Consider the following 24,443-nt stretch of genomic DNA (forward strand, 5'->3'; position numbering starts at 1 on the left):
TTACAACACGCTTTGCTGGGTCTCCACCCTGAGAGTTTCTGATTTTACTGGGTCTGGGGTGGGGCCTGAGAATGTGCATTCCAATGAGTTCCCAGGTGATGCTGATGCTTCTGGTCTGGGGATTCCCCACTTTGAGAACCACTGGCTTGGAGGCTTGACGCCAACTCCAGAAAGAAGTCAATTCTGGGGTAACTGTCTGAGGTGTCCTCTGAAATACCGTGACACCTTACCACAGCCCTTTGTCCACCCCAAGCCCCACGGCCATGACCCACGGATGCCCGTCTCAACAGGGTCTGCAAATGTAAAAAAGGAAAAGTGGGTAGAGAGCTTTTTTACCCCCATTTGATTACTGGGCAGTTAAACCATGGTTTACTAGCACTAAACCCATTAAAAGTGCTGTGTGCTGGCTTCTATGACTGGCATGTGGGAGAAGCTATGCCGTGGCATCCTTTTTGGTAGCGGGAGGGAAGGAGACGAACTCCAGGAGTAAGAGGTCCTACAAATAGAAACAGGCAGGCCAGGCCTGAGACCCCAGAGAAAAGAAAGGGTAGCAGCGGAGAACGTCCCTGGCGGTTTACGGCCCACAGGAGGACCCTGCATCCTCCGTAACCCTCCTCCTACCACGAGGTCTCTGGTGGCCCTGAACTTGGTCCCCCTCCTTTGCTGGAGACCTAGCTTCAGGCCACTCTGGGCACCTCTAATTGGTGGTGTGTGAGTGGAGTGGGCGATCCAGATTCCAGTAACAACGAGTGAGGGATTCTTGGCAACTCTGAACAAATACCCCCTAGAAACAATATATTTAGTGTGTAGGTTCTTTAGCAATCTTGTTATATTATCCTATTTCAGCTAAACTATGGGCTTAGATCGTTTTCTCTAGCTGTTCTGGGGGGCCTAGCCATCATGTATAACCTGGTTTCTAAAGGAAAATGCATTCCAGGTTGCAAACAACTGACAGTTTTACAACTGGTCTGCTTACAAACTGGGGGCTGCCCGTGCTTAACAAGACTGGACTTCTTTCCCGTACATACTCTGCAACCCCACTTCCAGTAAGTAACATGAAGGAAACTAGGGATTTACAGTGTGCTGTGTTACTATAACTAGAGAACAGTTCATAATCCAAAGTACGAAGCTGGCACTGTTCACTAGTGCTGAGATCCTATCTACCAAAGGAAAACGTGCTGCTCCCAAAGGCTAAGGTATAATATTCGTTAGTCTACTCATTTAGCAGAAAAACTTCTACAGCACTTGACTGTGTTATTTAAATTCTACCTAATATCTGTGGTACATGTAGTTTTGGCTACCGGTTCACTGTTCTGAATAAGAAGAATAAGGGCAGGTACACTTTACAGCTAATCCCACACAAATGATGTAATTAGTCCATGATATTTGACAAATTACAGTAGGGTCTATTATATTCAGTCAACAATAAACTTAGATAAACATTACAAAGAAGGTTTAAAAAACCTGTAGTATCACAGGCATTCACAGCAATGTGCCTCCTCTAAATAAGTATATTTTAAATAATAATAAAAATCCCTTGTCCTGACACGTAAAATCCAGACATCCAAAAATATCACTACACATCCCAAGAGCTAATGATCACTTTCTAAATGGACTCTGTGGGCATAAAATGAATTGTTATAAATTAATGACGAAAATAGAAAGCAGCATAATATAGCTTGCAGGCTACATTTGTAGTTTATTTAATGGATGGTCATCCACTCTCTGGCTATGTCATTATTTGGTGCCCTGGACAGCTCAAAGGGCCAGCCAACTTGTTTTGTTGAGTTTCTCTCCTGCTCATCTAACATGGAAGACACCGCTGAGAAGGACAGAGAGGGCTGTGGATTTTACTAGGTTAGGAAGTCATACATAGGTAGGTACTCATATCTCAACACCTGAACTCTGACCTAATGTGCATGTAATTCTGGAGCATTATGGTAAAAGCTATGATGATCCCACTAAGAAATGCAGGAAATGACTTCTTTTCCCCCAAGAGGATCACGAGAAAGTGCTCTGATGCCTGCGCTCTCTATGGGACATTAGTCTGTAAAGGGAAGGGGACATTTCCGTGTTACTCCCGGTAAGTGTGGAGGCCTCTGGGGGTCTCCGTGGGGGAGGAACAGAGCCCAGAGCTAAGTGCCTGGAAACTCTGCCAAGAGTCTGCGGTCAGAGGCCACTTACCTCTGGATAAGAAATCTGTGCTTGGTGAACTTACGTGTCTGTGGAATTCAACTAGGATGCAGATAAAACACAAGTCCTGTTTCAAGTGACCAGCTCACAGGGTACACACACTTCTCACTGTGTGATACGGACAATCCAATCATAGGTGATGGCCCAGCTCAGGCGGAATGCGGTGCTGGGTTTCTATACTGTCTCCCACGCCTTTCCAAGCTACCTTGTCCCAAACTCTCTTCTTTTTTCAGCCTCTCTGTAGTTTCCTTCACTTGCTTTAGGAGAGGGGCTGGGGTAAGAGTGTGAGGCAACTCTGTCCTCCTGTGTGGTTCACGTCAGGCGGGCAGTAACGGCCCACCCTTGACTAGGGGCGAGAAGAGAGAGAGCACAGACGCCAAGGTCCCCATCTGGGGGAAGAAAGGTACACAGTGATTTCATCACGTGTTCTTCTCAAAGACCATCTCTGAGGGCTCGTTTTCTTTTTTCAAGACTGGATGGATGGTTAATGGAGAAGAAATAGGAATGAGGCTTATTTAAGGTACAAAAATCTTATATTTGTAATAACCTAAATTTATAGATATAAAACAAGTCTTTTAAAGACCCCCCTAAGGTACCCAATATAAAACAGGAATTACTTATCCTAGATCATCCTTGGTTAGATACACGTGATTCTCTGTGCAAAAAGCTGGTGGACATGAGTAAAAGCTGCTGGGTTTATAATTTAAGAAAATGCTTTTCCCCCTTCAACAATACCGACGCAGGGCTGAAGGCTACCTGCACCCGAGGAATATTTCCTTAGGCATTTTGGACAATCTTTTTGTAGGACTCTTGCTTCTCAATTTGTTACAAAGGTATCATGGGTCTTCCCCAATAGAAGTTGACACAGCTTAGAGTAACTCTGACAGAAATTGTCAAGGGGGAAACAAAACTTCATTTGCTAGATTACCCAGATGTGTAGATTAGTATGTTTACCAAGGTAAGAATCATTCCCATCCCCTTCCCAGCTGAGAACAGTCGCCAGAGAATATCTCTGCACAGAGTGGGATGCAGTGCCAGCGAGGCCATGGGCTGCAGAAGCTCGGCTGCCAGGTGATCAGAGCTGCCTCAAATATTGGGCATCCTCTGATCCAGCAAGGGTGCGCGCCCTGTGACTCTCATATGATTATCCCTATGTGCTATGTTAACCAAAATAGGCAAATTATTTACGAAACCATTTTTTTTTTCTGTAAAGCAAAATAAATATATACAATTCAAGATTCTTTTCTTTTCTAAAAAGGTACAGATATTATAAGCTGAACATCAGTAGGAAAATTATGTCAGAATCTGGATGTGTAATAAATAAACGTGATGGATGATCATGTCTTCCAAGTTCTAAGAGACGATGACATCACAGAAAACAGGGTTAGGAGAGTGAAAAATAACCGATTGTGAAAAGTACTGGAAAATATGATTGCGTGCAATTTGGAACAAAAGAAATGCGTAATCCTTAAAATTGATCCCCAATCTTGGAGGGACATGAACCATGATAGAAACAGGTCTCTGTTTTGTTACCAAAGTGTTATTCCATTGTGTATCTTGTAAATTTCTGTTTGCTTCTGTAAACTTGCAAAGGATGCAATGAGGGCTTGCTGATGAATGAGAAACTTGACCGTTTCCTTCTCCATCTGGTCTCAGTGGCCCTCATCACCACCTGACGAGCAGGCCCAGTCGTAGATAACCAAGGGAATGCTGACCAGGGAAAACACCACCCCCAGACCCAAGAAAAGGGCAGCCTGGAGTGACAGAAAGGCAACGGTTATTTTCAGGGAAGCAAACATTGCCCACACATACCAGGGAAAAAACAGATATGCTTTTCCCGCTCTTTTTGAGTCCCTCTGTATTTGGAGTTTGTTACAACTATTGCCGAACTGTGAGAATCTTTCTAAAACTGTGTGCATCTGATTCCCAGGGATGGGAAACTAAGAAAAACCAGCTATCAGAACCATCCTCTGCATTCTGTCCTTTGACTTCGGAGTCACCTCAGAGTGAATCTGTTCTACAGCTGACGGTATCCTCACAGCTTCTTTCAGACTAAGACGACAACCGAAAGAAAGAATGGGCTTAGAAAACATACAGGTCATTTCATTACTCTTTACCAACCAACCTAGGTTATCGCTGGCGGGCAAACATTTCTGTTTGAAAAGGTGTTGAAAGGATATCAAAAAGAAAAGTAGATTTGATCGAGTGAACAGAGGAAATGGGTGTCCAAAACGAAGTTATTTCAAGGGTTGATGAAGGCCACAGGGGGCAGGTTCCTAACTCTAGAATCTGGAGAACTCGAGATTATAAACTTGGCCTTGAGAGTTTCCAATGAGAGCTGAAATTCAGGGAGAAGGATGAAGCAACATGAGAGCCAGGGGGGCTGGACTAGAGTCTGGATGGGGAGACAGAGGTGAGGGAAGGGGAGGGTTGCACACAGGCTCACCATCACCGGTCTGGTGTAACTTCCACTGGGTCCCCACATGGACTGGATCCCTTGTCTAATGCTATTTGGTAGATCCTCCTAGCAGTTTTGAAACGGGAGCAGGGTTGGAGAGGCCCAGAGAATTCACGGGCAATAGGTCTCCATCACTGTCAAACTTAATCTTAGTTTACGTTACTGCTGTGTCAGAGTGACTGCTCTTCCTCTCTGTCCTCATGAAGTCCCCACTGGTCAGATCTAGAAGGACTGAGGATTTATGGCTTTAGGGATAATCCTGTTGGGGAAGCAGATGCTCTACCAGCACCAACGCTGCTTCTCCTAAATGCACAGCGATGATCCCCCATGCCTATGCCTCTCATCCGGGTCTGTTGACTCAGGTAACATGTGGACTGGAGTGCTTACACTATCTGGGAGGGCGGCTGAGAAGCCTTCTCCGAAGCCAAACATAATGGTGCTCCAGAAGGTACTCATGTAGCAGCCACTTCACCCCTGCTTCCCTCACTGTCTCCAAGTGCACCACCTTCAAGATGCCCTTGAACTTCACCAGACCTGGAAACAAGAAGCCCAATATAGAAAGGTAGTTTCTGAATCCAGGTCTGCTGCTCCAAAGCATTTCTGTCAAATCACAAAAAAGACTCTTTACACTAACTCAGCCATTTAAATTAAGGCATTGCAGGTTCCCTGGGCTGTAGCATGGAGTTACAGGACTAGGAATTGTACCGAAACAGCAGACTGCATAAAATCTTTGAGCCCCTTTCCACTTCAGGTCTTGCTAAAGACAAGGCATTACCCTACAGAGACACAGGATGATAAACGTCTAATCTTTCAGTTGGCCCTGCCCTCGCAGGGCAAAATAAGGCACAAAAGAGCAAAACCTGAAAATATTTTGAGGGAACGGAGAAAATTCTGATATTTTAAATTTCCCAAATGGGCAAACACTAGGACTGCTGCCTACTTTTGAGATCCCTAAAAGTAGTATTAGTTGGTGGAGATGGACTATGTATTTGATATATTTCAGTGAAAAACTAATCAGAAAAATGAGAGTGGCTGGCATGAGACGTACCCAAATTTGTTGAGCTCCTTTATCTCCATCTTGGCTTGTGATTTTTAAATAAAGAGACGAAGGAAGGATGAAAATAAGCATATTAGCAGACGTAACTCCTGAAAAATAAGGAAAAACAAAGTTTGAGGTTGTTATCGTGAAACTTCAGGTTTCTAAACAGCTATTGTAAATAGAATAAGCAGAAAGTCAGAAAGCCGTACCTACGACTCCAAAAATATCCTTCATGGAGGGTATGAAGATCACCAACAAGTTGATAATAACCAGCAGTATGAAGGTCACCAAGACATGACGACATAAATTAAACTTTGTTTTCTTAGCCAGTTCAAATAAAGAAGAACGAACCTGCAGGAAAAGAAAACAAAAAATTCCGTAATGCCCACAGCACGCTGCCTTTCACATATCTCGGCAGTGACTGAAAGATTGGTGCACAGGCATTTGGGACATGTTTTGTCACACCTAGTGAGTTTATAGATAGCTTTAACAGTTTGGGAAGCAGGGGGGCTTGACTTAAGATGGGAAGTCTTTTTCTTTACGAATAAAACAGGGGGATAGTTTCTGTTTTATCTATGACTGGGTGTTCTTTTACGGTTCTTCTATATTCCCCTGTCATGGATGACTGGGATTCAAACAGTCTATCTACATTTCTCTGTAAAGAAGAGGGACAGATAAATTAGAACGAAGATTCATTCCATCAGAAGGTTACCCTAACTCACTGATCCCACTTTTTTTGCAAAGAGCTTTGGGATCCTTTCTTGATGCAGTTTCAATGATGCAGGAGAGTTCCCTGAAGCAGGCTTGCTCTGCAAGGAGACCTCAGCTTTTCTCAAGTTGCACTGAGGCCTTTTACTCACCGTGAAAAATAACACCGGCACCGTGAGGATGACAGCGACAATGACAGCCAGCCGCACGGTCAGGATGAGGATGTCATCTTTACTCTGATACTTGTGGAGGAGGTCCGAATGCACATTTTCTAAAACGAGGGAAACGTAAGAGGGTGTTAAAACAAGACAAAGGCACATCACGGAATGACGGGTTTTCTGAGCCACAAAGAATTTGTAAACTAAAGGGCAAGGAAAGCAATGTTCAGGGTAACGAAGTGTCTATTCACAATTTATAAAGTTGAAAAGAAAAATCCCCTGTGTGAGATGGGCACCACCTGTCCACACGTACCTGTAGCAAAAAGGAATGTACAGTAATCACTAGAAGAAGTTACACCAAGTGGGGAGCTTAATTTACACACACTAAACCTAAGAGTAAGTTGGGGGTAGAAATACCATACGGTTGAAGCACAAAGCCCTTCTTCATCTCGATTCTCCCCGACGTGGTGCCACTCATCAAACAACACAGAACAGCCTCACTCTCGCTAAGTGGACTGCAGGCCCCACGGGGCCACTTCCAAACTCTCCTCTTATAACTCAATGTCCAAGCGGCAGAGGTACCCATGGAACTTCACCATGGTGAAGTTCATCATTCTTCTCTTCCAGGTATGTTTTCCTCATAAAAAAAGTACTTAGCTTATACACCACTTTGAACTGTTTCTCAACTCTGAACTTCAGGAAGTATCATTTCAAAGAGAACCAAAGCTAGAATGGCAGCCACTGAGAGCAAGAATGCTCACTCGTGTCTTTTTTGTCAATGACTTTTGAGCAGTTAGTTGTGATTTGGGGATGCTCGTGAGAAGAGGTGAGCTCAAGGTCCTTCTACTCTGCCATCTTATCTCCAACTGGAAAATGCTCACTCCTTTGACGAAAGATAGTTTCCCTCCCTTCTCAAGGTTCAGGGTGTGGAATTCCAATTCTAGTCAGGGCCAGAGATTGGTCTCAATTTTAGAAAAAGGGCCCTAGGATATAATAAAAATCTCCTTAGTTCTAACTTCCTTGATTCAAAATTCATAACCGTGTAAAAATAGCTGAGTTTTTTCTTTGACCTAAGAGTATGAAAGGTTTGGTATTCTATTCTATGTGGGAAAAAAATGGATTTGCCAAGAAAAATCATAGCTTAAACAAGGTTGCAATGAGACCATTCAGCTAACGTTAGGCTCTCTCTCTCTCTCTCCCTCCCTTTACCCACCCTAATCCCTACAACTCTGCAGGAAACTCAAGAACACCATCTTTATGCAGAAATTAAATGTGGTATTTATGGACTCACTAGACAATGCTGTTCTCTATCGCTTGTGAGAATGTTAATAAGGGAATTCCCTGGCGGTCCAGTGGTTAGGACTTGGTGCTTCCCTTCCTCTCTAGGATGAACTGATCATCTCTAAATGTGTTTAAATTTTGAGACATTTGTGTTTATGAAAAAATGCCCCCAAGAAATATTATTTAATAGAGAATGTGAAATTTATGTATTTAAGTTTATATTAGGGCCCAAATTATAATGATAATGAAAGATGTTAAATAAAGCTGCAGGATGATTGGAATAGAAGAGGATGAAGAAGTAGTAAAAGAAGGTAAACTATTCATACAGGGTCAATAAAAGTTACAAATGAAACCTTGTTCTTTTTCAGATTTCATTTCTTTTAACTTTCTATGTCACTGCTTCAAATCGTTGCAAGGCTCCACCTGCAGCTGAAGGATCAGGTGCTTTATTTTTATTTATTTATTTTTTTTTTGCGGTACGCGGGCCTCTCACCGTTGTGGCCTCTCCCGTGGCGGAGCACAGGCTCCGGACGCGCAGGCTCAGCGGCCATGGCTCACGGGCCCAGCCGCTCCACGGCACGTGGGATCTTCCCGGACCGGGGCACGAACCCACGTCCCCTGCATCGGCAGGCGGACTCTCAACCACTGCGCCACCAGGGAAGCCCCAGGTGCTTTATTTTTAATTAATGCAGAGTGTCATGAGTGTAGCACTCTACTCTTTCTCACTTTCAAAATCTGTCTCTCTTTTCTATTAATGGAATCTGACCCAGTTCTCAACAGCAATTAGGAAAGCCTTCTCTGATTATAGTTTTAAACTTTCTTCAGTAAAGGTGGAGTGCTTATAAAATGCAATTTCTTTTAAGGACAGTATTAGGAGAAAAAATTACAGTATACTGTTTCAGTAATTATTCTGTTGTGCAGTCTGCATGAATATGTAAAGGAACCACTGCCATTTGCTTTAAGTAGAAGAAAAGATCAGCCAAGTCAATGGACAGATTTGTCGCTTTTTGGGCTATCATATTAAAAGTTATTTTGATATTGATTTTTACTAATTTACTTACTAATACCTATATTTATGTACGGACAGAAGGTACTTACCATAGAATGTCAAGTAGCCAAAAATGGCAGTCAAGAAATACATAACAAACATGGCGAAAAAGGAGATATTTGAAACCATCTGCATCTTTTTCTGTGATCGACTAAAAACAAAGATAAAGGAATTTGAAAAATTAAAAACCACATTACTGAATGTAAGCACCAGTGTTAACACTGAAGAATAGAACTTAACTTTCTATCAGGCTGGGGCTGACCTGACCGCCTGAAATTACCCCCAGCAAATATGCCAGTTTATAATAACTTCTTTTACACCAAATGGGTATCGTGAGAGAGACAGCCATGTAATGAACAGTCCCTTGAATGTTCTTCCCCATTCTTTTGAAAGAATATCGAGTTCCCATCTGTAGAGCAAAGAGTATTTTTTAACATTTGCTTGATACTATCTCTACACTCAACATGCACAGGAAAAAGGCAGGATAAATTCCAAAGCTGTTCTCTCACCTCGGGGCAGAGCTACAACTTGACCTCCGTGTTCAGTTGCTAAAGCTGCTATTTAAGTTCGGTTTTCCCACTGAATAGCCCCAGGGAAGCCTGTTTGTCTCCAGAGCAATGAGTGCCTAAGAGCTCACAGCTGGGATAATGAAGGGCTCTCTCTTTCTCTCTTAGGTCAAGTTTACTCTGGGAGTTTGCATGAACCTCTAAGTTTCTTTAACTGCCCAAACAATTAATCCACAAGACTTCTACCCAACAGTCGACCACCAACAGTCACAACATTTGAGTGTGTCATAAAAGGGAGTATGGAAAACGAGAAAAATTGAGAAGTACCCATGTGAGGAAATTACAAACTAAAAGCTGAACTATTAAATTTAAAAGATGCCAAAGATGTATTTAAACACCCTAAATATAAGGTCATAAAGTAAGCCTGATGAACACATAGACAGGTAGATGTAAATACCGATACTTCGAAGTTTACTCATATATCAATTAAATATGAAAGAGGAAGAATAATGAGTGAATTCAATGCTAAATAACATCATCTTTATTTTTGTTTCAAAATGGAAACAGATAGCTATATTGTATATCTTTCTGAGTTTAAGACTATACCATGATGCCTACTTCAAGAAACAAGAAAAATCTCAAATAAACAATCTAACCTGACACCTAGAGGAACTAGAAAAAGAAGAACAAAGTCCAAAGGAAGGAAACAAAGATCAGAGTGGAAATAAATGAAATAGAAACTAAAAAGACAATAGAAAAGATCGATGAAACTAAGAGCCGATTCTTTGAAAAGATGAAGAAAAATGACAAGCCTTTAGCTAGATTCACTAAGAAAAAAAGACAGAAGGCCCTGATAAATAAAATCAGAAACAAAAGAGGATAAATAACAATGGATACCACAGAAATACAAACGATTACAAGAGAATATTATGAAAGCTATATGCCAACAAATTGGGCAACCTAGAAGAAATGGTCAAATCCTTAGAATCATATAACCTTCCAAGATTGAGTCATAAGGAAATAGAAAATCTGAATAGACTGATCACTAGTACAGAGATTGAAACAGTAATCAAAAACCTCCCAAAAAACAAGTCTCCAGGACCAGAGGGCTTCCCTGGTGAATTCTACCAAACATTTAAAGAAGATTTAATACCCATCCTTCTCAAACTCTTCCAAAATTTTGAAGAGGAGGGAATGCCTCCTAACATTTTATGAGGTCAACATCACCATGATACCAAAACCAGACAAAGACGACACACAAAAAAATTGCTGGCCAATATCTCTGATGAACATAGATGCAAAAAATCCTCAACAAAATACTAGCAAACTGAATACAACAATACATCAAAAGGATCATACACTGTGATCAAGTGGAATTTATTCCAGGGATGCAAGGATAGTTCAACATTCTCAAATCAATCAATGTGATATATATACCACATTAACAAAATACCCACTTACGATAAAAACTCAATGAAGTGGGTACAGAAGGAACCTACCTCAACATAATAAAGGCCATATATGACAAACCCACAGCTAACATCATTCTCAATGATGAAAAACTGGAAGTTATCTCTCTAAAATGAGGAAGAGGACAAGTGTGCCCACTCTCACCACTCTTATTCAACCTAGTATCGAAAGTCCTAGCCAGAGCAATTAGGCAAGAAAACGAAATAAAAGGCATCCAAATTGGAAAGCTGTCCCTATTTGCAGGTGACACGATTTTATATATTGAAAACCCTGAAGACTCCACCAAAAAACTATTAGAAATAATAAACAAGTACAGTAAAGTTGCAGGGTACAAAGTCAACATACAAAAATCTGCCATGTTTCTGTATGCTAAAGATGAGCTAGCAGAAAGAGAAATTAAGAAAACAATCCATTTACAGTTGCAACAAAAAGAATAAAATACCTAGGAATAAAACTAACCAAGGAGGTAGCTACAGAGAATAAAGTAGTGGTTACCAGAGGGGAAGGGGCTGGGGAAGGACAAAATGCGTAAAGGGGATCAACTGTATGGTGATGGATGGAAACTAAATTTTTGGTGGTGAGCAGGATGTGATGTATACAGAAGGAGAAATATTAGGCTGTACACATGAAACCTATATAAGTTGTAAACCAGTTACCTCAAAAAAAAGACACTATGCCACGATGACTATTTTTATGTGGAAAGTCTGATAACAATAGGCTAAAAAGAGAACCCATGAGGGAATTTCTAAGCAGGGCTTTCGTTTTCTCTAACAGCAATCAAAAACAAATCCATATAATCATTGTAATAGTTTGAAATGAACAACAATATTCTTTTGTCCGGTTTGTGGTCTTAACATTAATTTCTTCCTGCCTGATTTACCAGCCTTTTCCAAGTAAACCAAAAGGCAAATCAGATGCAGTGTATTTAGTGGCTCACAGATGGGTATGAAGATTATTATTATCCACTTGCAAAATAATCATAAGTAACATAAAGCAACACAAATGCTTGAACTCTCTTGAGTAATATAGAATTTGAAAAACAGAATTAACAAGAAAAAGCCCACAGAGTAAGCCACTTTATACATTTATGGCCAAAATACACTGTAGGTTTGTGATTTTTCTTGCTTGAGAATGGCAGAAAGTAAATGTTGAAGCTGGGTGATGAGTCAGCGGGGGTTCATCATATGAGTCCATTTATTTTAAATACAGTACTTGCTTATTAATGAGGGGCCCTAAAATGATTCAGTTTGCAAAAAAATTAAACACATCTCTTACTCTTTAAGCTCGCTGTAAATTGGCAGGACAGACGGGTGGCAGACAAATGCGAATGCAATTGTTGGTAAAGCATACACGGTCTATTTGAAAGAAAAAATATAAACGTTATAGAAAGGCATTTTTACCATAAAAATTGTACAGCTCCAGTATTTCTGAGCCGTCTTTTCATCTGACAGCCCTTCAGAATCCCTGGATTATTTGGTTATTAGGAGAGCTTTGGTATCGAAATAGGAGCAGCTTCTCTAAGACAGCTTATCTAGCTTGAGACATTAGGCACTTGGCAGACAGGGGTTCTAGAGCTGGGCTCACCCATAGTGTATTTTACAACCTCCAGGCACTGCGTCACCCCGTACTTATGTGGCGCTAGCCGGTTACATAGCACTTTCCTACATTATTTCACTGAATCCCCACAGCAACCCTGAGGCAGACCAGTGCTGTTCTCCTGACTCCCTCCAAGACAGGCTAGGCAACACGCCCAGAACTTCCACCTCCGTTTTACTGCTCTTTGCACTATACAGGGTGCATCAATCAGACTTAAATATGGCATCTAAAAAGAAAGTTACTTTCTAAAAAGAAAATCACTTCACTGCTTTGGCTGTATCCTTGAGAGTTAAAAGACAGCGAGAGAGAGAGAACGAGCTAAATTCGTTTTCTTAGATAAGGTTTTTTAAAACTCTCAAATTCAATATAGTAACTTCTTATGCAAAAAGAAGTTGGCAGAGAAGGAGGGAAAAGTAACATTTCTCATGCTCTAATTTTGCCCAAGCACTGTACCAGGCACATTCTAACAAAACCCTGTAAGATACAGAATAGAATAGTTATTTTACAAATGGGGTTGATAATTTGCCTGAGGATTCAAATCCAAGCCTGACTGGTTCCATAGTCCATCATTTCCCAATATGTCACATGAACGTTCCTTAAGTGCCAATTTGTGGTGGCGTCTGTATTTCAACTGTACTTGCTGGGGAAGTCTGAGGTGTTCCTTTCTGTCACCACAAGATAAGAAGCAGTGGGCTAAGGATGTTAGTTATTAATCTGTTTTTAAAGATCTACAAGGAATAACAGAGCTGAGACAATTATCCAGAAAGAGGTTTTCACAGGGAATACTTAAGGCTGTCCTACACATAAACTGGGTAAAAGGGAGAATGAAATATACAATTTGTATATTCTCCAAGGTCCCTAAGTGGATTGTGGCAGTTGGAAGCAGTGATACAGTGTTCTTTGAGAACAAACACATCAAAGACAGTTTAATCAAAAGAAGTCTGAGAAATACAAATGCCCTTAGTAGAAACACTCGTTTTTATATTTAAAGGATAAGAAACTTACCTTTGAATTGAAGGTAACATATTTTGGTGTACACATGTCAGCATTTGTTGAATTAGCACTTATTGTTGAATTTAGCTCTGGAACAATGCAGGGAATTTGAAATTTCTTGTATATAACCTAGTATTAAAAAATAAAGGAGAAACAATCAGACGTTATCACATAAAGCCAAATAATGCATAATTATTACATAGCATCATACTATAGCAAAACCAAGCCAACCATTTCAATCAGCACTTACCACAATTAGGAAAAAAACCATACAGCTCAAGGAAAATCCACTAGTATAGCCAAGATAGCCTAAAAAAAAAAGTTTAAAGAATTATTATGATTTCATCCATCACCTCTTTCAATGCATTCTTTCAAGCATAGTTTGGGGTTCCACTAGTATTCATACATGCTAGTATTAATACAAGATTATTTTGATAGTGCTACCTTACTTGGCAAAAATGGTGACTTGAAATTAAAACATTATAGCATTATGTGTTTTGATTCCAGTTCTTCCTGACACACTAGATAGAGAACACAGATTCCCAGAATCCAGGGGAAAAGACTTTCCCAAATTTGGCCATAGGTCTCTGTTGCTGTACTCGGATGGATTCCTATGGCCAAATCCCATTTACTCCTTGATCCATTCAGTAATTCTTGATTATGCACATATTGTATAAACACTAAATATACGCAGCGGAGAGGAAGTGCTTTCTAGGGAGAAACTGAACACCTGAGGATCTCCACCTTGCTCCCCTTGGAATGCCTGGGAGATCTCCAAGCACCATAATCTCCAGCAAGGCAGAGTTCAGTGGTCTCTGGGGGCTGCACTATTCTCACCCCTGGGGGAGAAGAGCCCTTCTCCACCTGCACTGAAAAGAGCTATATGTATATACACAGAAAAGCTTAAACACAGACTCAGAAACCAGATAATTAAGTAGCTTAAAAAACAATCTACTTATAGGTCTCACAGAACAGCTACAGAGGCTTGGTATTTTTCATACAAAACAAAAAATTATGGTTAGCAATCATTTTGGGAAGAACGTTAAATGTCTGCCTTGAATGAGCCCAGAATTAAAGGAAATGCATTTCAGAGGCTTTGGACTGGACGGCAGTCTGGCTGCATTATTCCACACATGAAATGTCCATAACATCAGGGACCCTGGTCTCCAAATACACACACACAAAAATGTCAAAACCAAATGGATATGACTTAGTGATTATCTACCACTTTTGACTTTTTGCTTCTTTCTCTCCCTTCAATGAAGCAAATAATTGAGACCGGTTAGACTCTGATAATTTTAAGAGTGATTCATAATACTTTGGGGTAAAAATATAAGCAACTTTCTGTCTTGATATCAGATGTGAAATTCTGCTCATCTAAATAATGAGTATGTAAGACCTTGTACGAGGAGAATTCCATTTCCTGGACTTTGTGCTTTTGGACAGAGCACTGTCTGTTGCTGGTCCCAGGACCTCCCTTCTTCCCTCCACGGCTTAGTAGAGGGATTGCTTAGGAAGTCACATACCAACCAGTGTTTTTATCCCATGTTAAAGTCAAGCCTGATTAATACTTGTAATTTATCACTCATTTAATCTTTACCCTACAAGTGAAAGCAGAGGGCAAAGTTGTTCGTTTTTATTAGGTTTCTGATTCACCTGGGTATTGTAGAGACTATGAGAAAAGCAAGCTCTTACCTAAGTTCTTCAAGAGACACAGAGGGAGAATTATGCCAAAGGTAACTACCACCACCAGAAGGCGGCCATCCACGTACCAGGCTCTGAAAGGCATGTAAGCAGTTAGGTCACATTTTCTTAGAAAGTGACTTTTCTTTCCTCACACATAAAATTTCACAGTACTTAAACTTTGTTAACTATTACTAATGTTTACCATTAACTTTTATCATTATTCAGGTTTTATCCAACCACTTTGACCCAACCACTAGTCACTTACTATCATCTCTCTCCTCAGGCAGCAGAAGAAGAGATACTGCTTCCCCCCTCACTCCCAATGGCTAAGCATGCCCTTCCTCTGAATTATTTACATCGTTTCAAAGCTGAATGCACACATTACGTTCTGTCAGATTACAACTTCTCTTATCAATTATTTAAAGAGAAAGTTCCTTTCTGTTTTGCTTGGCTAATATCATCGAAAAACAAGTCACCACAGGTAGCCATTGCTTTCTCCCTAATCCCTTGTATTTGACCTTGAATCCTGATGAAAGAACACTAGGAACTCTGGTTTCTACGATTCTCCCTTGAAAGAAAACAGGGAAACTAAGACTGACAAGAACTGTTAAGCAAGAGGTAGTCAAAACAAAGGATGTACTAAACGCAGCTGCAACATTTTCCAAGGTTAGCTGCATCTTTAATGAGGCTGGCTCACGTCAGTTCTGCTCCCCAAATGCTCTGTCCCTTCTTTAAGGAAGAGACTGCGGTCTTAATCTTGCTTGTTCCACTTCTGTGTCAAAAATACTCCACATCTGTTCTACTTCATAGAAACTGGATGTAGATTTCAAGCTCTTGGGAAATTGCAGCACCTAGCGTTTACAGCATGACCGATGAATCTACCTTTTAAATGCTCAGATTCAAATGGCTCTGCCTGCTTCCTTCATTTATATACCCCCAGAAACAACAAACCAAGAAAAAACAGTCTAGGGAAAACTTTGTTTCTGCAGTCTTCATAAAACAAAAACGTTGGTTAGCCCACATTTCAATTAAAAGCATTTTAGTTATCTCACAAACAGCGGTCTGTAACTTACGAAAATGTCTCTTCCTTTCCCATTAGAAACTTTATGGCAGAGGGTAGTTCATTTTTTACTATGAACAGGTAGCTCAGCATTGCTAGAGGAAAATGAGAACATTTTTAGAAAGAGGCTACTGAGGCTCACGTTGCAAGCTATATAAAAGGTCACCAGCCTGTTCCTAGACTACCTTCAATAAGACACAAAGACAGCTGTAGACACTGTCCCAGTATCCTTGGTTGTTAAGCGACTACTGTGTCTGCTGGACTTCCCAAGCGCCATTTTAGCAATGAGAATGATACTGCTTGAATTATGTTAAAATTCATGTGGCCACCCAACCACCAGGATTAGAAAGAAATAATAATGTTCACAACATTAATGTATAGAAAAACATGATCTTTTTACCTCCAGTGTTCTGTAGGGAGGTGGCTCCAAAGATGACAAGTTTCCCTGTGGTGCCAAAGACCTGTTCTCCCAGCTTTTCATAAACCATGCAGCCTGTTTAAAAACCACAGTTGAGAACAGAAGAAATGACAGAGTTCCTTATGTTAAAAATAGCCAAGATTTCATCATTCTATTGACGATTCCCCAAGTTATTGTGTCTTTATCAAAAATCACACAAATAGCCTTCTTGGCTTTGCAAGGGTTAAGGCATTTTCATTACAAAACAACCCCTTGACATTTTTAAATGTCAGACATGATCACGATTTTTTCTTTTTCAGGTTGGCTACAAAAGCACTGCAAATAAACGATGAGGTCATAAGACTTATTTGTTTTACTGTCTCAAAAGTATCCCACTTTACTGGGGGGAAGTTCCCACTCTGATCTTATTCTCAGGTCTGGTGTGTATCATTAAAATAAAAATTTGATTTAAAAATAAAAATCCTGATGCTTGGGAAGAAAAGTTCCTTTTGAATGAATTACCTGAACTGATCAGGCTAACAAGGGATTATCTTAGTAATATTCCAACAATGCCTCATGGGTCCTAAATACAGTAACAAGCTTAGAAACATGTAATAACCACGACATCAGAATTCTGACCTTTGATAAAATTTAGTTCAGGGATTTGCAACTCACAAACGAGGGAAGCAGATAACTCTGTCAAGAGAATAATTTGGCCATAGCAAAATTCTAAAGTGTTCAACCGGCTCATCTCAATAAATACTAAAATGTTAAACCATTCATTTAAGAAAATGGGTTTATATTTCTTTGTAACAGTTCAGCTCACGTTTTTCAAAAGGTTCACAGGAAGCAATATGAGTCAGACTACAATTAAACTTTTGTTTATTCTCTCATAAGACTGGTGTTTAAACTAGACAATGGTTAGATCTGCAGTTTATTAGAAAATGTTCCAGTTAAATGGAGTCATCTACATACAGTAATAGTCGGCCAATGTGGTTTTAGCTAAAGTAAAAGTCAAAGTATTACAAACATAATCCAGTGTCCCAGGAACAGAAAATAAACACTTCAGGTATTACACTGCCCAGAGAACCTGAAGTCTTTTCACACCACACTCATTCCCACATTGCATTGGGAATCACGTTTTCTCCTTGGAATATGCACGAAAGGGAATGAAAGCTCTGTTTACTTTTGAAACCTTGGAGGCTATAATATAAAAACATGGGATCCTTGGTCTAATTTTATAAAGACCTAAGGAAAAAGCCGAGACCTTTAAAATGAAGTCATCTTAAACTAGAAAAGCAGGTATAATTGAGGGTTCTCTTTAAATGGCAATGTTATTTGCTCATTGTTCATAACAAGTTAACTTATATGTTGCTTTATCTACTTCTGTAGGTAAATTCCTCTACAGGTCTTCCAGTGACGACAGGTCAAAGTACTGTTTTTTTTTAATAATCAAGTTGCTGAACAGGGAGAGTATCATTTGTTCACAGTATCACCATGAGAATCAATTACCCTGGCTTTACAAAACTAGACGTGCTATCAGCTTACCTGTTTCCTTGGAACAGATCAACAGAAGGTTGATTGAATATATAGACAGCAGTGTTACTGAAGTCAAAAGTACCCTAAAGCAAAGAAAATAAGTCTTGTGATAACTATAAAGAACACAGACCCTGACCTCATATTGCATTGGGTTGGCCAAAAAGTTCGTTCAGGTTTTGCATAGCACATTACGGAAAAACCCGAATAAACTTTTTGGCCAAACCAACAGAAAGGCCAAGGCTGATTTAGATGTTATACGGTTAACGCTATTCATTGACAGGATCCAGATACTGGAACCTATTAGTCACACCCTCCTTAACATCCTCAATAAAAACGTTCTACCAAGTAAAGAACTGCTCATTAGAATGTAACTCCAAGAATTCAAATGCTTTGTAATCCTAAGCGTAAACAGAAATAGCTTTCTGGGATCGTTTCAGTTGAGGCCACTTTAAAACAACATTGTGAAAGAAAGCTTTTGTGGCCTATGGTGCACTTGCTGTGACACCCCCGTGAGGAAGTGTGAGAGAGGGGCGTGAGGGTGGGAGTGGGGTGAGTGGGGATGTTGAGGGAAAGGCTTGCAGTGACCCTTAGGTCCAGGACCACGTGACTGTGGGCACCTTGCTTGATGTCTCCCATCCGTCACCTATAACAGAAGGCCAAACGGCTTCTAGGTTCTTTTCACCTAATTACTTTATGGCTATCTTTGAACCTATACATTAGACCACTGAGATAATTCACTTTTTTTTTGCACCCGGTTCCTCTTAAAATAATAATAAGTTTCCCTCTCTTAACGGATGGGAAAAGTTTGACAACCAAGCGGAATGAAAAGACTTTGTTGAACGACAAACTCATGTTTTTGTTTTAGTACATCTGACTCGTTATCAAACCTTCCTCGAGAAAAAGCACAGTTAGAATGATGTGGGAGATGGTATAGATTGTTTCTGAAACATTTGGTTAAAACAGACCTAAGAATTGCAAATAAAGCTTATTTATTTAAAGAACTAAATTCCAGTCCCCTAGATAAGACCGCTCACTTCCTGATGTAGGGAAATATGTCCCAGGAACAATGCATTACTGCAATTGATTCCATGTTTGAGTAATGAAGGCAATTCTTTTTCTAGGAAGTACTGCTGAGCGGTGCTTGGCGCCTTGTGCAATTCTCTCTGCGTGGACCTCTTCCCAGCCCTTCCCCCACTCCGCACACCTGCTGAACCACTGCTCAGATGTCACCTCCTCAGGTACCTTCCCTTGCCCCAGGCAGAAACACTGCTTCTTAGCTTTCTCTTGTCTCGCGGCATTTTGTTTCTCCTCTGTTTCAACCATGCGGAAATAAACGGGGGAGGACAGACAGCCAAGGGCAGAGCAGACGGACTGCCAGAGACTGGCCAGAAACCATAAAAGAGTGACAGGGCTCGGCAGAAGTAAAACAAACACTGGGAGAAAGAATGGAAAATCTATGGGAGGAAGAATGGAAAATCTAACACTTCAGGTGAAAGTCCAACTGACCGGCTAATAAAGGGGAATTTAGGTTAAGATATGATTGTAAAGAAGTACATTCGGACATATATTGACTCAGATCCCTGAGTAAGAGGGTGAATAAGAGGGTAAGTCCCTTATTACCTATTCTGGTTAAGGGACACGAAAAACTGAGAGCTAGCATTTATTAAGCAATCCAGCAGTTTTGAGATCTGTAACGGAACATGATTTGCTATGCTCTGCCGGAGAGTAAGAGACAGGACACATCTGTGGTATGATTTTTCCTTCATCTTATAAGATATTTATGTTAAGGAAGCAAGCCTTGAGTTTCACTCAGAGTTCACTCATGTTGATACTGAACCCTAAGTGGCAACTTCCACAAGCGCCTGTGACAGGCCACAGGGGATTTCTGTGGCACAGAAGATCCTGGGCTACCAACTGGGGATAGAATGGATGCAATTTGAGGATTAGCCATGGGCTCTTCTGAAGTGACCCTGTCCTCTGTTGAATTGACTCTCCTGGGACTGACCTGGGGAGGAGAGGACATATTACCACTGGGCCCCAGGCTAATGAGTAAAGAGTATGATCTTTCAAAATATGTACGTTGTAGGAGGGATAATTACTAACATCTACCTAATGGGTAACCAAAGGCCCTCAGCCAGGGAGAACTGGGTCCTCAGTAGCAAAAGAAACATTCTACGGAAACATCTGTTCCCCCAGCTGGTAGCTCTGGGACCACATGTGCTTGCACATATGGCTCTGAGCCATTCTTTTGGGTGGACTTCTCTGTAGATGATGCTCAGCTGGCCTGTGGCCTTCGGCAAAAGAGAAAGGATTTCTTCATAAACTCGTTTCACCTCTTTTTCTTTTCCAAGTGGGAGAAAAGTGTTGATCAGGGAAGATTTTAGCAGGGAGCTCACCTATCTTCTTCACCAAACTTAACAACAGCAGAATGAGATCCTTCCACAGCGATGACAAGCCCCTTGCTCTCATGTCTGAGAGACATCACACCGCATCCCCGGCCAAACAATCCATAGTAAGTCTGACAGCCAATCCCTGGAGACCCTTTTCTCCATCCCTCCCAACATATAGACCTTCCCTTCCAAGACTGAAAACTAATATAAAGCAAAAACCTTTTTCTATCAGGTCACTAAAAGGCAACTTCTGTATGTAAAATTCTATCACTGCTTTAGCCTATAACAGAATCTAGCATTAATGGAATTAAAATTTAGAAAAGTATATCTCCCTATTTAGATTCTTAGAAAGAAGCAATAAAATATCGAATTGGTTATCACAGATCCTAGAATAGTTTAAGAGGATCCAGTCGGAGCTGACATCTGAAAGAAAGAGCAGGGAGAATGACTCGTGAGACTAAGGACTTATTTGAACATTTCTTCTATCTTGAGCATGACTGTGCCCCTATTTACACAAGTAAATATTTGTACATATAGTTTGGTTTCCTGGAGGAGAAACATAAGCTGGTATTCCTGTGCTAAGAGGAACAGAAGTGATTCATTTTTTTCATTTCATCTGGGTATCATGTAAGCTTTCACACAGCTAACCATTGACCAAAAGTTTCCATATGGTTGGGGCAAAAGCTGCTCGCTGAAAAAGGCATGTTTCAATGGGAACCAAACCTCAACAACAGGCAACTGAGTTGTCAAGGTATTAATAGTTCAGACTGATGTTCAGCCTTGAAGAGAAGGGGACCTAGAACATATGACTAAACACGGGCCCTGGGGAAGCAGTGGCGGGAGAGATAGTGTCGCGAAGAACGTGTTCAGGGATTTTGAGAAACCTCATGTGTCAGCGATACTTTGAAAACACGTGGTGCAGGGACATTCCAGTAGATTTTGTGTCCCCTGAGAAGAAAGAGGCTGGTTAGGAAACAGAATTCTAGACTCCTGGACTGGGGAGAGACCTTCAGAGACTACCCTGCCCAGCTTTTCAGGCAGGATGGGAAACCTCTATGCTCTGTGCCAACACATAGGCATCCAGGTCTGCAAAGTCTTCTGTCAGGGGACACATATGCAACCCATCCTGCTTCTGGAAAATGCTGTGTACTGGAACTGAGGCTGAGCTGAAACTTCTGCTGCTATGTTTATCTTGGGTCCTTATTTTACCCTCTGGACCTACTTGAATCTACTTGAAATCTAACCCCTCCTCCACCTAAAGGTCCATCTGACGGTGCTCATTTTAAGATGGTGCTCTTTGACTTTAACTTCTCCAGTACTTTCAGCTGTTCATCCTGTGATGGAGTGTTCAGCTGTTTACAGCTCAGTCGTGGTCCAGTTTCTCATCCATCCTTTTTAACGGCTGTGAGCCAAGAAAAGCACAATGCTCTCACATTAGTTTTGATCCAGACCGTGCAAAGCACAGTAAGATTATTAATTTGAGTTGGACATCCTGCTTTTTTTTTAAAATTCTTTTTATTAGTAATGTTGAGCATCTTTTCATGTGCCTCTTGGCCATCTGTATGTCTTTTTTTTTTTTTTGCTTTAATTTTTTTATACAGCAGGTTAGTTATCTATTAGTTATTAGTTTTCTATTTTATACATATTAGTGTATATATGTCAATCCCAATCTCCCAATTCATTCCACCCCACTCCCCTACCCCTGCTTTCCCCACTTGGTGTCCATATGTTTGTTCTCTACATCTGTGTCTCTATTTCTGCCTTGCGAACTGGTTCATCTGTACCGTTTTTCTAGATTCCACATATATGCGTTAATATACGATATTTATTTTTCTCTTTCTGACTTATTTCACTCTGTATGACAGCCTCTATGTCCATCCACGTCTCAACAAATGACCCAATTTCATTCCTTTTTATGGCTGAGTAATATTCCATTGTATATATGTATCATATCTTCTTTATCCATTCGTCTGTCGATGGGCACTTAGGTTGCTTCCATGACCTGGCTATTGTAAATAGTGCTGCAGTGAACATTGGGGTGCATGTGTCTTTTTTTTTTTTTTTTTTTTTTTTGCGGTACGCGGGCCTCTCACTGTTGTGGCCTCTCCCGTTGCGGAGCACAGGCTCCGGACGCGCAGGCTCAGCGGCCATGGCTCACGGGCCCAGCCGCTCCACGGCATGTGGGATCCTCCCGGACCGGGGCACGAACCCGCGTCCCCTGCATCGGCAGGCGGACTCTCAACCACTGCGCCACCAGGGAAGTCCTGCATGTGTCTTTTTGAATTACGGTTTTCTCTGGGTATATGCCCAGGAGTCATCCTGCTTCTTTTAAGGCAAACTATTTTGGTTTTCATTTTTATGGAAGCAAGTCACACTTCTCATTCTTGTTGAGCTTCTGGGGGAACTGCTGTTAGGCCAGTCTTCCTGGTTCCATCCTGTGCACTTCTTTTTTTTTTTTAAGCCAAGTATAAGGCTCTGCATTTATTTTCATTACCTTTTATCGTTCCAGTCTTGTGATATTTTTTAAATTGTTATCCTTTTTACTTATGTATCAACTACCTCATCCAGCTTCCTATCTTGAGTCTGCCTTCATCCAAGTCACTGGTTCTTTCTGAACGGAACAAGCCCATCTGGAAAATGGCCCACTGTCCGGCCAACTGCTCCAGCCAGACACCTGGAGGTCATCCCTGACTTCTCATCTACTCACTCATTGCTCATCTCTAATTCACTGGAAAATGTCCTATCATTTCCGCCTCTAAAATATATCCCAAATCCATACGCTTCTTTTTTTTCCATCTCCACAGCCACTATTCTAATCCAAGCCACTGTCATCTTTAATTTCTGGGCCACTGTGATAACCTGTCTCCCTTTTCTTGACCCCTCTGATCCATCCAGCAGCCAGAGGTATCTTTTTGTCCTATTGCTTTATTATGTTTCTTCACCACTAGACTGTAGGACAGGCCACGATCGTTTAATTCACAGTCATGGCCTGTCCTACTTACCTGTTTACTTCCAGTACCAAACACAGCACATAGCGGACTCCTGGCTAAGTATAAGCGAATTTACAAAGATTAGAATCTCATTTGTAAGCCACGTGAGATGCCAAATATCTTGCTAAAATCAAGGTACACTCTGCTTAAGCCAGTTTGGTGACCTACCAGTTCACTCGTTCTTTTTTTTTTTCTGAAAAAGAATGTATTTTTATTGAATTTTTAGCTTTAATTAAATTAATTTATTTATACAGCAGGTTCTTATTATACCAGTTCACTCTTATCTCAAAAGATGAAGTCAGGTGAGCACGACTTTTAGGAAAACCTTATTTGCCCCCAGGGAGCAGTGTTTTCTGAAGTAATTGCATGTAAATAAGCTATTTGATAATCTGCTCTAGAATAATGTTTGGGATACACTTTTTACTACTTTTGAAAGCTGGGATGAAATTGGCCCATTTCCAGTCCTCTGGCAATACTCCATGATTTTTCTTTTTTAATTCATATGCTTTTTAAAAAAAATTATTTATTTGTTTTTGGCTGAGTTTGGGTCTTCATTGCTGCGTGCGGGCTTTCTCTAGTTGCAGTGAGTGGAGGCTACTCTTCGTTGCGGTGTGAGGGCTTCTCACTGCAGTGGCTTCTCCTGTTGTAGAGCATGTGCTCTAGGCGCACGGGCTTCAGTAGTTGTGGCTCACAGGCTCTAGAGTGCAGGCTCAGTAGTTGTGGTCCACGGGCTTAGTTGCTCCGCGGCATGTGGGATCTACCCGGGCCAGGGCTCGAACCCGTGTCCCCTGCACTGGCAGGCAGATTGTTAACCACTGTGCCACCAGGGAAGTCCCTCCATGATTTCTTAAATATTCCTAGATATTTTTACTCTATTTGCTGCAAGAAAATTTTGACTCACACATTAAAACAATGAACATCTAAACATCTA

The 24,443-nt window shown here is 41.0% G+C and overlaps 1 protein-coding gene across 7 annotated transcripts in view; it reads right to left on the reverse strand.

The window, feature by feature from the left end:
* Positions 1 to 2,916: 2,916 nt before the first annotated feature.
* Positions 2,917 to 24,443, reverse strand: part of SLC38A1 (solute carrier family 38 member 1) — a 70,270-nt gene continuing 48,743 nt past the window's right edge. For 5 of the 7 annotated variants that reach the window (XM_089920586.1, XM_022572384.3, XM_089920585.1 and 2 more), the window contains 12 exons: positions 18,142 to 18,215; positions 16,597 to 16,689; positions 16,210 to 16,291; positions 15,146 to 15,228; positions 13,701 to 13,759; positions 13,463 to 13,579; positions 12,137 to 12,216; positions 8,936 to 9,036; positions 6,551 to 6,669; positions 5,900 to 6,041; positions 5,700 to 5,797; positions 2,917 to 3,947 (listed from right to left, as the gene is read on the reverse strand). In XM_089920586.1, the coding sequence (XP_089776712.1) occupies positions 3,846 to 3,947; positions 5,700 to 5,797; positions 5,900 to 6,041; positions 6,551 to 6,669; positions 8,936 to 9,036; positions 12,137 to 12,216; positions 13,463 to 13,579; positions 13,701 to 13,759; positions 15,146 to 15,228; positions 16,210 to 16,291; positions 16,597 to 16,689; positions 18,142 to 18,215 (1,150 nt within the window). In that variant the 3' untranslated portion in view covers positions 2,917 to 3,845. Of the gene's footprint in view, positions 5,186 to 5,699; positions 5,798 to 5,899; positions 6,042 to 6,550; positions 6,670 to 8,935; positions 9,037 to 12,136; positions 12,217 to 13,462; positions 13,580 to 13,700; positions 13,760 to 15,145; positions 15,229 to 16,209; positions 16,292 to 16,596; positions 16,690 to 18,141; positions 18,216 to 24,443 lie in introns of all 7 variants that reach the window. The other 2 variants (XM_022572386.3, XM_022572387.3) reach the window with 2 other exon arrangements.

This window comes from Delphinapterus leucas, chromosome 11 (genome assembly GCF_059928025.1).
Source record: "Delphinapterus leucas isolate spDelLeu-1000000601 "Yukka" chromosome 11, BTC_Dleu_Yukka2, whole genome shotgun sequence".
Lineage (NCBI taxonomy): Eukaryota > Metazoa > Chordata > Mammalia > Artiodactyla > Monodontidae > Delphinapterus > Delphinapterus leucas.